Source organism: Pollicipes pollicipes, unplaced genomic scaffold (genome assembly GCF_011947565.3).
Source record: "Pollicipes pollicipes isolate AB1234 unplaced genomic scaffold, Ppol_2.1 Scaffold_4740;HRSCAF=5597_pilon_pilon_pilon, whole genome shotgun sequence".
Classification (NCBI taxonomy): Eukaryota; Metazoa; Arthropoda; class Thecostraca; order Pollicipedomorpha; family Pollicipedidae; genus Pollicipes; species Pollicipes pollicipes.
This window is the reverse complement of record NW_023596545.1, coordinates 26,402,498-26,416,951: the sequence shown is the minus strand read 5'-3', so window position 1 is coordinate 26,416,951 and position 14,454 is coordinate 26,402,498. Positions and strand designations below refer to the sequence as shown.

At 47.3% G+C, this 14,454-nt stretch overlaps 1 protein-coding gene across 1 annotated transcript in view; it reads left to right on the top strand.

The window, feature by feature from the left end:
• Positions 1-3,546: 3,546 nt before the first annotated feature.
• LOC119098125 (ankyrin repeat domain-containing protein 33B) overlaps positions 3,547-14,454 on the top strand; it is a 21,124-nt gene continuing 10,216 nt past the window's right edge. The window contains exons 1-2 of the mRNA XM_037221054.1: positions 3,547-3,766; positions 13,371-13,515. Coding sequence (XP_037076949.1) covers positions 3,711-3,766; positions 13,371-13,515 — 201 coding nt within the window. The 5' untranslated portion in view covers positions 3,547-3,710. The remainder of the gene's footprint in view (positions 3,767-13,370; positions 13,516-14,454) is intronic.

Here is a 14,454-nt window from a genome sequence, read left to right as displayed (position 1 = left end):
AAAACCTCTGTGGTAAATGCCAGAGGGGAGAAACCAGGGCCATAGGATAGCGTTTTGTTGAGTTCGCGGATTAATGGCTTCCTGTTCGTATACCTTTTTTGTCTAGACAGAATGCATCAAGCTATTGTAGCATTTATTGCATAAACACACTTCAACAAAGTAGTGTGTTACAAACAATACGGACCTCACTCGAGGGAAGAAGCAAGGCAAAAGAAACCTATTATTTTATCAATTGTGGGCAGGGAACCAAATGAAACATCTCCTGCAGATGCGGCTGCTTCAAATCGAAATTATGCGCTATTCAGAAGGATTTCATGACAAGTGGCATTACGAATCAAATCGTGCGCGTCTGATGCAGCGATCAGCAAACATTACAAAACGTAGGATGCTCTTTATATGTGGGTGCGGATGTCACTGACCCAAGTGCGAAATAAGAGTCTTATTTATATTCGCCTCAAGTAAGTTCGTTACTGCATGTAAGGCCACTAAATAGGGATAGGTTGCATTAAGAAAGAAGTTCCAGCAAGGAAATATTCTTCCATACCGGTTACAAAAGTCTAGGCAGAATACAATGCTATTACCGGGAAGTATGGTGGAAGACAATTTCTTGATTTCTACTAGGCAAGACTCAGTATTAGGAACGTGGGCTGTAGCAAAAGACAAAATAGGACACATGACAAGGACAAAGAAAGCTAATCGAGCAGGCCACCACAAGCGGATATAATGGGGCTGAACGCTTTGCCTGGTTTCTTGATGTTGGGTACTCTGTAAAACTCCGTTCAAACAGCATGCTGTTGAAGCGTGCCGTGGGAGGAGACGTTGCAGGTGAGCCTCATCGATTTTGTCTTTCAGGATGGTTTCTTGAGTTAGATTTTTGTCTTGTCTTCCAGTTCCGGTGTGAGATTGCTCTCTACTTTTTGGCAGGTACCGACAATACTCTCAGCTTTAAGAACGGATTCCGCCTTCCTCACGACCATTAGGCTTTTGAATTAGCCAGATGGCTTCACATTGACGGTGTTGTCCTTTGAGTTAGGCAGTTTGCGTACCTTTAAAGTAAGGCGTTGGCTGCATTTTCTTTCGTAGAACCTCGGTAAAGAGCGATAATTTTACATTTCATCGTCTCAATTTTTCTCTCCACTTCACGAGACTCCACAGGTGGCTGACAAGTGTCTGGTTCAGGAAAGAACGGACGTGGCATCGTGGCATGTGTGTGGTCGAGCTATTTTTGCTGCTTTTGTTGCCCATCTTGCCGTCCCTTGTGGCTGGTATAAGTTCAGAAACAAGCGATTTGCTGAGATAGGCAATTGCCACCCGTTTCTTTGCTGCCACATAGCCATTCCATTGCAAGCCATAGAGAGCAGCTCAGTTCCCGCCTCAATAGAACGGAGCATCATGGGTCTCACGTGCTTAGTCATAACAAACTTCGGTGCCTTCTCCAGTGACAATATTAAATTCGGTTTTAACTGGCGGATGGTGGGGTTTGCGAGGGGCGGGTTGATCGTAATAAAATCATTAACTTCGCTCAGAGCCATCTCGGTGGGATCACCTGTGACCGCCACCGCCCCGTTCCCCGTAAGCGATGAAGGCATGGTATCAAGCATCGGTTCAGCGAACATCTTGCAGACACCCGCTTACATAGAATTGACACACGCTTGGACGAGCGCGTCTTGCAGTGGCAGGCAACACCCTAAATCCTAAATTAAACACCGCCTTTCGGATGTAGCTCTTTAAAAAAAAAAACTGTGATTGCGCCGAGGCCAAGATGAATAAATCCATTCATGTCAGAATTTGAGGTGAACCCAAAACACAATGACCGGTTGGTGGCCGCTTGGTGTCATTTGTCGGGTAAAACCTACGTGGGATTTTGTCACAACCGAAGCATAAACACGAAGTGTTTGGTTGCTAGAATTGAGTGTGAAGCCTTAGTCATTGGTTCGGACTGGTTACGATGGATACCGCTGCTTATGATATATTTTCGATAAATATTTGATATGACTTCACATCTCCCAAAGGAGAGTCACTAGCACTGCTGGAGCAACTATAAGTTAGAAAATTAGTTAGAAGGAACAGGGAAAAGGCTTACAACCAAGGCCGTGTGTACCAGGCATGCCATCCAGTGATTTTATCGCCAAGTCACGTAGTCCCATGACGTCATCGGTTGCCCGTAACGTTAATTTGAGAGCTGCGCCGTGCGTGCGCTTAGACCGGAGTTAATGAGGTCATTGGAATAAGTGACCCTATCATCGTTGAAGGGATGATAGGGGCCTACTGACAACATTGTTCGCAACCCGCAGACGGCTTGGAGCCGAAAGGTCGTTGTTCATTTTTAGCTTGTTTCTGATCCTTGAAACAAAATAGTTGATATGCATTTGATTGCATGTGATCAATAAAAGCTTCTAGCTTAAGTCATTGCGTCATAAGCAGCAAGGTCCACGTCACGCGCCACAAAAAAAAAACGTCGCAGCATCTCAGCGATCAGCGGACGCTGACTCGGTTCAATGCCCGCCTTCATCTGAAGCCAACCAATCACGGCAACCCAGCTGGGACCGCTTTGTTCCATTCGCTGATGAAGGGTAACAGTGACGATAAATCTGTTCGAATCTGTGCGAATGATAAGCTCGCGTCGAGCGTATTTGAACGGTCGACCAAAAATGCGTTCCACACAATAGTGCTTTCGAACAGCGATTTGCGGTGGGCACGCTTGACCGGCGATAGTCATTCCACGGCGAATTTTCCCCGAATGTCCCGCCGTGGTCGGGCGACACGGTCCTCTTTTGCCCTTCTCTGAGAGCGATGTGTCGGTCACATCTGTGGCTTTTCGGCTCGGCTTCTCACAGTTCCTGTCTGCTTCAGCTCAGTGTTACCATATTTGCTCGCGTCCCCGACTTGAGCCTACGACTCCAGTCAAGGCTAGAGCTTCGTATTCACTGGTGGGGAGGCTCCAAAAAAGCGATCCGTCATCCTCCCCCTCCGCCCTCCCCAAAATAAAACAAAAATGGTTAAATCTTTAGACAAACTGGGGTGAAAATGGGGTAGCTTCAGTCATTTAAAACACCCTCACCCCCTGATTTGTCAAAATTACGCATCTGGGCCATGTGCGGCGCATGGGAACCGAAAGTGAACTCCTGGTTTGCTCATAGTTTCCATTAGATTTAAATGTCCATCCTCGATACGCTAAAATTTGTCTGCTCCGGACGTAAGAGTAACCTTATTACAAATTTGCCGGGCAATCATGGCATTGAACCATGCGACATTATCCGAAGATTGTCTCTGCGAAGGTAGGCTCGAGTCTACCCCGTATGGAGGGCATATGACCGGCGCGCGACGCGACCGGCGTGCCACGCGACCGGCGCCTGTGCCAGCCGGGCGGGCAGCCAGGGGAGCGGGGGTGGCACCTGGCCAGGCGCGCTCGGCCCAGCCAGCGCACCGCACCGCCGCCGGCCGGGCAGCCACAGACGAGCAACGGCAGGTGGGCGGGTGGCAGCGAACGACGGTGGACGGTAGGGGACGGCGGTGGACGGCGGTGGACGGTGGAGGACGGCAGGAGACGGCAGCGGACGGCGGTGCACGCGGTGGATGGCAGCGAACGTCAGCGGGTGGCAGCAGCGATAGCGGACGGAGGCAGGCGACGGGGAGTGGCAGGCGGCTCCGCCAGACTACCGTGGTCGTGCGTTTGGTAGCCGTTCTAGCGGCAAGGCTACAAGATCATCATGACTCCACAGCGGAGGCGGCAGATCCTGGCGCAACAGACGCAGAAGCAGCCGCGGTAAGTCCCGTCAGTTTAGCACAGGGAGGGGACTTTTGCAGCCATAGGTCACATGAACGTGGCAGCAGCCCGTGGGGCTGAAAGTCTCAGTACCTTTCGGCAGTTCATGGCACCCGCAGGGCACCGAACACGTCAAAACGAGCCCCGAGGCTTCAAAATAGCATCTCGAGCTTACAAAGCTCAGGTAACGATGAAAGGAGGCGATTACCGAGGGACGATTTGTAAAGTCCTTATGGCTGGTACGGTACGTCTTGACCCGATCTAGTCCCCCTGCTAGAATAAATCCAGGCTATGCTTCATCTGAAACTTTAACACCTTGTGCGTTATGAAAGTATTGTATACAGTCTGTGAAATTGTGATGTCAGGCATGATGCGTATGTCTAAACATCTATAAAGTGATCATGATATTGCGTCATGCATAGGTCATTAAAAGCCAGCTTAAAAACAAGATGACCGGGAAGTTATGACAGTAAAGTTCACTGCCATCCTTCCGCCCTTCTGAACCGATATCTGGTCTCGAAACATCTGTCATGCATCGCAGTGAGTACCCATGAGCACTGTACTAAATGACCAGTTCAGCGTTAAAGGGGGTGTTCCGCATTTGAAGGTACTGAGGCAAGCATCAGATATGACGAAACAAGCTCGCTTGTAACTATCGGTTTGCTTTGAGGGTCATCGTTTGATCCCGTTGTGGAACGTCTTAATGATGTCAGAGTCGCTGCCAGACTGTACGTGTCATAATTGCCACTGTAGCGGACGGGCTGGCTTACATGCAGTACTTCAAGTTCAAAGGTGGCAGTTTTTTGCTGTAGTGTGTTTTGTGGGGCCAAATATCGTCATGTCTCGGATTTGGCCCACTCTCGTGGCGTTCTTGCATGTTTGTCCGTGATTTCATATTACTTACTTGCATTCATACACTTGGTTATGTAGCTTTTCTTACGTTATTCGATTCCCAGCCTTATTCATGCCATAACTCTTACGATTGCCCCAATTCCTGCGCTATAGAACAGGAGTTCGGAAAATGGTAAAAGTAGCACAAGTGGCTCGTGTTGGAAACTTGCACTAAATTGATTACATTGGTTGAGATGCCAGAAATCGTGCTGCCGTATGCCAGACACGAACAAATGGATGATCATATTTGTATTGGCCAAGAGCACAAAATGGCCAATGAGGTGACCGTTTTCACGTGCGGTTTCTGTGGCGCCACCCATGTGTTGGTGACTATGAAATGGCATGCAAGAAGTAGCCTGCACAATTTCGCGGGTGTCAAGCTCGGAAACAAGAGGATTTGAAGTCTCATAGAGGGTAGGGCTGTGCTCTGCACTGAATGATTTTCAAAGTGACCCTCAGTTCAAACCCAATACAACTGCGGAACCCTCCTTTTAAGTAAACGTTCCGACTAGCTGTAGATTTGCACGGCTCTATTCTGCCCCGGTGCCGTAACCAGCGAGACGTCTGCTGCGGTGTAGGACGAGGCGATAACGGACTGTCGGAGCCCGGTAGTGTTTATTTACAATGTGGATTAATTCAATGCAGCTTTTGCGCCTGCGGTGGCTTGCGTGAATACTGGTTACCACAGGCGGCAACAAGTATTTTTGACTGTGGGGAACAGGGACGCCGTTAGCCATAAGTGACCTAGGTCAGCCCCGTACAGAGGCGGCGTCGAGGAGTTTGAGTGATGGGGCGGGTTTTTCAGGGGACCAGTCTGGACAAAATGAGGCCTGCTCGGCAGTGGGCACTCAATGCTGAGAGACTGTGCTGTGTACGTGCTCTCTTTTTAATGAATATAAAAATTCATATAAATAAAAAATACACAATAAAAAACAGTCGGAGCAGGAGCCTTCTGATTAATACAGGGATCTTCTCGGACCATAAAGGGACCGCCTTATCCCAAGACAAGCCACTATTCCAGAAAAGGGGCTCATGGCCCTCACAGAAACCTTTTGATTCAGAACAGGACCCTTCCGGTCCACTAGTGGAGCGCCGTCACCCGTCGAATTAAAGTAACATGTGGGTAGCGGTACATACAAAATAGCTCCAGACCAAAGGACGACTCGTTCGGTCCGTATATGGAACGCGATCTGCACGCTGTGAGAACACAGCATCAAGCCGTTCAAGTTGCGTGGTCTTCGTATTTGAATTCAGCTTAGGCTTTAGATTTCCAACATATTTCCGATCGGTTATTGATATTGATATTAATACTTCATCGAATTGTACATTAATATGCAATCCTTTTACTGGATCACTTGACTGCAAGTCTTCAGGCCACTGAGAGGCCAAATTTAGTGTACCCTGGCATTCATTCGCAGAACAAAGAAATCTCACAAAATGGACATCATATTGGCACTCGTGCTATCCGATTTCGTCACAACAGAACAACGGAACAACTAACTTTTTAGATAACAGGTCAGCGTTCCGAAATAAGGTACACTTGCATTTACCATAAAGAGTAAAGTACCCTTCCTTCATTTATAAGATAAAAATTGCAACGAAATAGGCAGAAAATTAATGCCCGTTATGTTCATATTCGTCATACATAAAAATATGGAAAAGAATATTTTTATAATAAAACATATATTATGGGATATTCCTCAAGTTTAAAGGCCACTATCACGTCACTGAACAAGGTGCTTTCACGCTTATTGGACTATCAAAGAGTTTAAACAAAATTGCATCATTTGCAGAAAAGTTATGCATGCTTTTCGACAAACCAATAACAATGCTTGACTCAAGTTAGCATATCAAGGCTATATACGACATTACACCCTGACATTTTTCTTGTATGCCGTCATTGCAACACAATGGGTAACATGTTGATGCTCGTGATGTCCGATTTCGTCACACCTCAACAAGTTTATCCGGCAACGTCAAAGGTCAAGGCCATAAAACGTGAAACCCTAGCATTTTTTTTGTTATTTTGTTTTGGAACCAGTTAAAAGAAACTGGTGCAATATCGACGCTTGTGATGTCCGATTCCATCTTATTTGGAAAAAAAGTGCACCCAAGGTAAAATGTCAGGATCACGCAAAACGGGACACACTGGTGTTTCTTATATCAAGCAATAGGAGTCATGGCAATGTCACCGATGTCTGCTTTCCTCACAACTGAAAACATTAACGCTCAAGGTGAAAGACCAATATGATGGAAAACGGGATAGATTAGCATTTCTCCGTTTATGAAAGCAATTTCAACGAAATAGATACCATATTGATGCTAGCGTCTGTCTGCTATTGCTACAACTGCACACATAAGTTGTCCAAACAAGGCCAAGGTCATATAAAGCTGGGCACCCTGGTAATGCCCCGCTTCACCAGAGTTGCGGACATTACCAGGGTGCCCTCCAGTGCGTCAAGTTTTTTCCGCAGTGCCCTAGCATTAGGGCGCTGCGGAAAAACTTGACCTAAGGGTTATTTTCGTACGCGCGACGCAAACCGACAAGGTAAGTAGCAAAATTATACCGATTTGGTTCAAATTACCTCATAAGCAAAACAAAAAAACTCCCGGTGTCCCGTTTCCACTCCTTGCCTTTTGACCACTGCGGGTAATTTTTCGAAAATGTGGCGGAAGTGGACATTACGAGCGTTGATAGCACGCCCATTTTGTGGCCATTGGTTTATAAACGAAGAAATACCAGGGCACTCCATTTTCTGTAACCCAAGCCTTCCACCTGAATAATTATGGTTAGATACGACGAAAGTGAACGCAATGAATTGAATGCAAACATCAACATCGCACCCCCTGCATTGCAGTTGCTTGATAAGCAATGCCAGGGTGTCCCGTTAAACGTGACCATGACCTTTGACTTTGAGGATAAGTCGCCGAGGTATGACGAAAATGGACGCCCGAAGGAACAGTGTGACAGCTATTTTGTTGTCTATATAGTTGTATGTCTACAGCAGGCAGCAATGGTCGAGCAAAGAGTCAATTGACGTCAGATGGCAGGACGGACCGTGCCGAGCATTGCGGTACATTACCCTTTTGCTATCAAATCCTGCCATTGACTTGGAATTATACGGTGGGATGGTGGGGTCAGAGCTCAAACAACAAGCGCTGCGTAACGTAGGCTCTGATCCCAGAAACTTCATCCATTCAAAAGGTTTGGACTTGATCTTAGAAAAAAACTGCCGCGTATTGCAACCCATTTTTGTCCCAGTTCAGGTGCAGGTATCTCATAGAAAACCCGCAAACATTGGCAGACTGGTCTAACAAGTAAGGCAGTCGCCGTGACAAAAACCCATCAGGCACAGGCACAAAAACACTCAGACATTGGTCTGTTACTCCCCCTCGAGAGTGGTAATACCACTTGATGATTTGTAGACGGTACGCTCTCCCGCACTGTACAGATGGGCTAACGTCTCTACATGCTTTGGTTGTCGATATCTAGCATCCATCCTTCAAAACGCCCCAAGACGGGCGGACTCAGCGCTTGTGTACGATTGTGCGTGTCTGCACAAATTGACTCACGCATTTGCCTGTATGACGTCGCTTTTGGTTCTGTCAGCGTCAGTTTGTCTCGTATCGTTATGACGACTGGGCGCCGAGATTTCGACCTGTTCCTGCCTCGCGGCCCTCAGCTTTTTCGGGATTCAAAAATTCTACGCTTCCGTGTTAATCGGATGGAAAAATGAAATCGGCGTGATATTGCAACGTTGCGGAAACATATCGTCCGATCAAACAACATAAATCTACATCCTATGAATATATTACGGCACGACATTAAGCCATCGCCCTGATACGCCGTTTTCCATGACACGGACTGATGGGATGCACCCCTCCCCCTACCCCTGCTCACCTCCCCCTACGTTTGCCGTTGCCAGGCCAAGATTAACTAAATTTTGCGATTTGTACTGAGTTTGTTTTTCTAGGTAAATAACGCATCCCAGCGGGCCAGGTCAAGGTTCAATTTTACATCAAAACCAAATTATATGCGAAAGCCAATAGGCGTATACGAAACTATGCCGTGTAGCGACATGAAACTAACGCAAACGTTTACCCTGATTTTGAGTACCTTGACGTTGAATTGTGTATGTTCTAAACATACATCGGTGATCCAGGGCTGATGCTCCATAAATGGCCGCCACTAGCGGTCGGCGGATCCGTCGGTCACCACCCGCCGCCGCCGCCCGCACCGCCCGTGGACCGCCGTACAGCGTTTTTTGATGTCGACGGTTACAAAATGAACCATCGTTACGCAGAAACCAATAATGCAAGAGACACGTTTTTGGTGCCAAAACGCGCGCAGCGAATTCCCCAGTGCCAATCAAATTTTTGGTCGCGAGTTTACAACACGCCGGGGAGATATCCTCAGGAAACGTTCGGGGCGGGGTCGCATGGATCCCCCTATCAGGGTGGGCGAAATATAACTGCGCTTCTTGTTACTGAAATTTATCAGTAGTGCGCTAGGCTACTGCAAAGATATAAGCCTGTGAAAACTGTGGTGAACGGAGCCAGGTCACCCGTTTTTGTTACTAGTGCGACAAGCCCGACTGCGCCATCACTCTCACCTATCCCTTATCATTGTGCCTACGGCTCGTGCCGGTGGATCACGTCTCTTGAGTCTTGCGCTGCCGGGCGGATGAAAAAGAAGGTAACTGCCTGTGCCTCACAAAGTTAAACACACATCAGATGCATCGAATGGGCCAGGGCGTCAGGGATCGAAATGAGTTGTGGTCACAGACAACGTGAATGCTGGAGGCCTATAACAGTAACAGTAACAGTAACAGAGGCCTATAACAGGTAAAGATTGTAAATGCCTGTTTGGTATAGCTCCTCTCGCAAGAGCTAGACAACTTTGGTTTGAACAGTTTTTACGTCGTTACTGACACCTTATGCTCAAATAAAATTTCCGAGAGCAAGTTTTCAGTCTTGCGTATCCACGTTGGCGTAATTTGCACAACGACCAACGCGATTCAGAGCTGTCTCCGCAATAGGGCGCGTCCAAAAGGCGCAAGCCCAGCTTGCACAATGCCATCCACATTCCTGTCTGGCGTCTGTACTCACATGGCTGGAACGGAAGGACGTCGCCCTCTGCTCAGGCGACTATCACGTGACACGACTGTGACGTCATCTAATGGCAGTACGTCAAGCGACTTGGCACCGCACGCCAGTCGACTGACGTCATTGGACTCTCGGCACCGCTGGCGGCACTGACACCGCAGCAGCGGTGGCGTGTTACGAGACCGTCGACGTGTCGCGTTCGGGGGAGGGGTGAGGGTGGACCACACCTGAGGTCACTGGTGGTGATGACCTTTGGGGGGCCGCACTGAGGCCACTCCGGCATGCAGCTCGTTCTATTTTGAGCGTCGTTCTTTTCTTCGTCATCGCGCCAACGTTTTCCACCCGCACTATTCCACGCCTTCAGCGCGTGCAGATGTAGCGGAACAGCCTGACCAATGGCGTCACTTAATGGGGGGGGGGGGGGGGAAGAGACCGCAATGATACCTTAAGCCTCCCATTGGTCCTTTGAACCCCTTCCTCCATACATCTTGGAAAATTAAGGAACGGTAGACCAAGGAAGCACACAAATATTCATATAAACTGTCGGGACACTAGGCGTACCTGAACACATCACTACAGACCGTCTCACGACAGCATCATTATGCTGGGACTTTTTTGGTAACACATCTAAATTGCTCGAAAGCTCTGGAAAGAGGAGCGAATCCCTTTAAATGTCCTCAGATTATGGTTGAATGTCCTGAGGCTTTGAACGTTGAAATATTCATTTTTCCGTGAGACTGGACACAAGGAACACAGCGTAGGGCCTGCCGCAGGTGCCGCATATTCTCAATTTAACAACCAATTGGTTTATCAAAGAAGAAGCAGATAGGTAAGCCAAACACATTTTGTGTACAAAAATCCCCGTTTGTAGTTAATGAGCTCTGCAAACAGGTAAATACGAGCGTATCAGCGAGCTACGTCACTATGCAGCGTGGACTAATAGTCCTACTTTAATGTCTGCATGCTAGTTTGATCAGCTCTCAAGACCCGGGATATCCAGCTGGGAATGGAGCTTGCCACGCGTGCGTAAATGGATTTAAAAGAAAATGCGCACGGAAGGACATAGTATACAAACCCTCTTGTACCCTTTGCACAGGGATATTTTAGGTAAGAGTAACGAAGCATAGCGCCCGAGACCGCGGTCTTATAAACAACTCGAAGACTCGCGTTTAGGGAGAATGTACGCACAGCTAGGCGATCACGCGGTAGCGTGATATGTAGCAATGAATCATGGGCTACAAACACCAGTTTTAAAATAAAATTTTAGCAACAAAAAAACACAGCGTGAATCCTAAGGTATTCGAATCGCAGCAAATTCGTAGCCATCGTCCTTCCCTGGACGAAAAAATGGTGTCATTGAAGCTGGAAAAAGGTGTCATTGGAACTTCGGTTCACCAACGCTGTTTACATTCTGCACATTAAAAATTGTCCTGTAGTTGTTATGATAGACACTGATACTCACTGGCATTTTTTTTCCTTTCTTTGCTCAGTACATGTCTCGAAACATTTCGGCTTAGCCGCCTGTGTTCAGAGCAGTCCTTAACACGACACTGAGTGTTCGGTGTCAGGACGGTAGAGTCTAATATTCTAAGTACTTCTAATGTTCATGTAGCGTTATAGATGCGTGACGTGAGGGGTGAATAATGACCCAACCCGGTATCATGTCATAATGGTATCATGTCATTCATGACATGTCATATCACGCCAGAGATTTTAAAACGGGGAGCCTTATGCTTAAAGGATATGTGGCATATTGTAGTCCATCTTTGCAAAAGGACGCAGTTTTAATCGGTACGGTTTTTCAATTTTGGCTGCAAGTTTTTATAAGGTTCCGGCCTTAAAGCTGACAAATCACTTGTCACAAGCATCAGGCATTACAAGCATGAGGACCAATTCAAAGTATAAGGATAAAAAGCTTGCCAGCAAACATCCATTCATTATCACAACGGCTACGCAACTATTTATAAAGGTTTTTCACCCAAACAACGTTGCTCGAACCAGCGTCCGGGACATTTGTGCTCATCCCTGCACTTGTACAGTGGCTGCTTATGGCTTCAAATTTCCTTCCCATAGGGTAGTTAATGCTACCCCCGATCCTCGGGTTTTCTGGAGATGTTTCTCCGTCATGTAGTGTAATCGTGTTCAAACTTTCCGCGGTCATGGGGGCATTCTTTTTAGGAGCACTGGACGGCGGTCAGCAGCCGACGCTGGAGCGGGCGGCAATCGACGAATTTGCCGAACGGCCGACACTATCATATTCACAGGGCTCTATGTAATACATCTGCTGTCAAAGCACATGAAATCAGCTAGGCTAAAAACTGAACAAAGAGCATGCCTATGTAAGTCTGTAAGTACTGCATTGTAGGCACTCGCCATTTATGCAGGTTTAATGTCGCTACGTTGCATGGTTTTCCAAATTTGTGCACGTAAAACGTTGATTTGCTTTCATATTTTGGCAACATGCCCTTATGGAAACAAATAGCAAAAGTGAAGGTGCATAATAATTCTTGCAAATGCACTGAACAACTTCCGTGGTTCAAAACAGAAAAAGCGAAATTTTTGCAAAAAATTAACCTTTGCTGTGGCATAATGGGGTCAACAATCGAACTACCTGCGGCCAGTTCATGATATATCAGCGAGAACTATTTAAGACCAATCCACTGCCTTTTCCGCCAGGCTCTATCGTTGTTATTTTAGGAAACGGCAGGGGTCACATCTAACTCCTCCTCCCCCCTTATCAGGCCATGTTATGAAAAAGGGGGAATCAGGGCGATGGTCAAGAGCCGTGTGTCACGAACGGCACGTCTTGTTTCGTCTACATAAAATGTTCGTGGGTAGTAGTTACAAGATATATTATATGCCCCGCTGTTCCATGTGCATTTTCCCTTCAGCCCACTCAAACATGTATGATAACCCCAATCCCAGCTAGACATGCCGCGGCCTCCGAGGACGATCTCAACGCATGCACTTTAGCCTAGGACCTCATGTCCAAGCAACCCTGAAGTTGTGCGGACCGCTCAGTACCAAGGAGGTGGCCCTGAAACCACTGGCCTGTCGTGTGCTCAGATTTGTAGGGCAGTGAATACAGGTCAAGCTTGCCGTGCTCGGGATTAGTAAGCCGTCTCCAGAAGTTCAGCTAAACTCAACAAAATAGGGTCTTTGGTGTTTGCGACTCGTTAGCCCCATCAGCTTTATTCTTTCTCTTTGTCCGGGTGATTGATGTGCCTTGCTTTTATTCACGTGCGTAGGAGAGGTATGCTACTTTACGGCGAACAAGTTAACTCCTTAGAACGTCCGTTTGACTTCAGGAAATGCTGGACTGAATATCTTGTGAACTTCGGGACACGCGACCCATCTGATGCTTACATAAGTGTGATGTCCAAACAAGACGAAACGATCGTCACTTACTACTGAGCAGCACCCTTTCAGGCTTCGTCGCGCGACGCTAGACAGAACAGAACGCTCTTCATCTCCTCATCAGCCGCGGCGGTGTCGCGCCATCCCCGCGAGGCCAGCTCACACCCCATCTTGTCGCCAGTGGTCAGGTGTGGGTGACCGGCACCCACGGCGCGTGGTGGTGACCTTACACTCTCTTCCCTCCCTGCAGGGGAAAGGTGGTGATGACCAGCATCCACGACCAGTTCATGACGGCGTGTGTGCAGCTGAACGAGACCCGCTTCAGAGAGCTGGTCAACAGAGTACGGCTGATCGGCTCCAGCCAGACGGTCAACCAGACGGACGCAGGCGGAAGGGTCAGTGTACCGCCACCGGTGCTTTGTACACTTCGGGGGGGGGGGGGGGTACGAGCACCTAATGCTGACGTGAAGCCCTTTCCCCAATGGTCATCTGAGCACCCCAATGCATCTGCGCGAACGATGACATTATGATGACATGAGATGCTTTGACACTTCGGGGGGTACGAGCACCTAATGCTGACGTGAAGCCCTTTCCCCAATGGTCATCTGAATACCCCAATGCATCTGCGCAAACGATGACATTATGATAACATGAGATGCTTTTTCATGCTGGTGTTATTAGACGGGGACCGTGACGAAACAGGAACGCCTTCCAAAAAAGTTTATCGACTGTTTTAATACCCCGACGACAAACGATGGGTCTCGGCTCAGTGTATGATATTTTTCGTGTGATTGAGATTCGGTACGAAATTAGCTCTATGTCTAAAAAGGCTGGCGTGAAAATGGCTTTGATTCAGGAGGGCTGGTGCCGTATCAGAAACGCAATGCCGACATGATCATTATATTCTCTGGCGCGCCTGCCGACACCAGCAGTTACGTCGCGCCATCCAGGTTAAGGCGCTCAGTAGCACCTCTTTGAAAATTCCATATCCAGAGAAGGCTGACGAGATCTAACTTTCCTTCATAAGGATATCTTATCACGGCTGGCCAATCCCACCAAAATCATCTCGCAACACCATTAACACGAGATGAGGCTAATGACGTAACAAAGGCATGACAATGAAAGCAATCCTCCTCGAGCGAAAACTTTTCACTATAGGCAACACCTACTTCAAAATAACTGAATGCCTGAAGTATATATATATATATATAAATATATAAATAAATAAATATATATATATATATATGTGTATATATATATATATATATAGATATAGATATAGATATAGATATAGATATAGATATAGATATATATATATATATATATATATATAT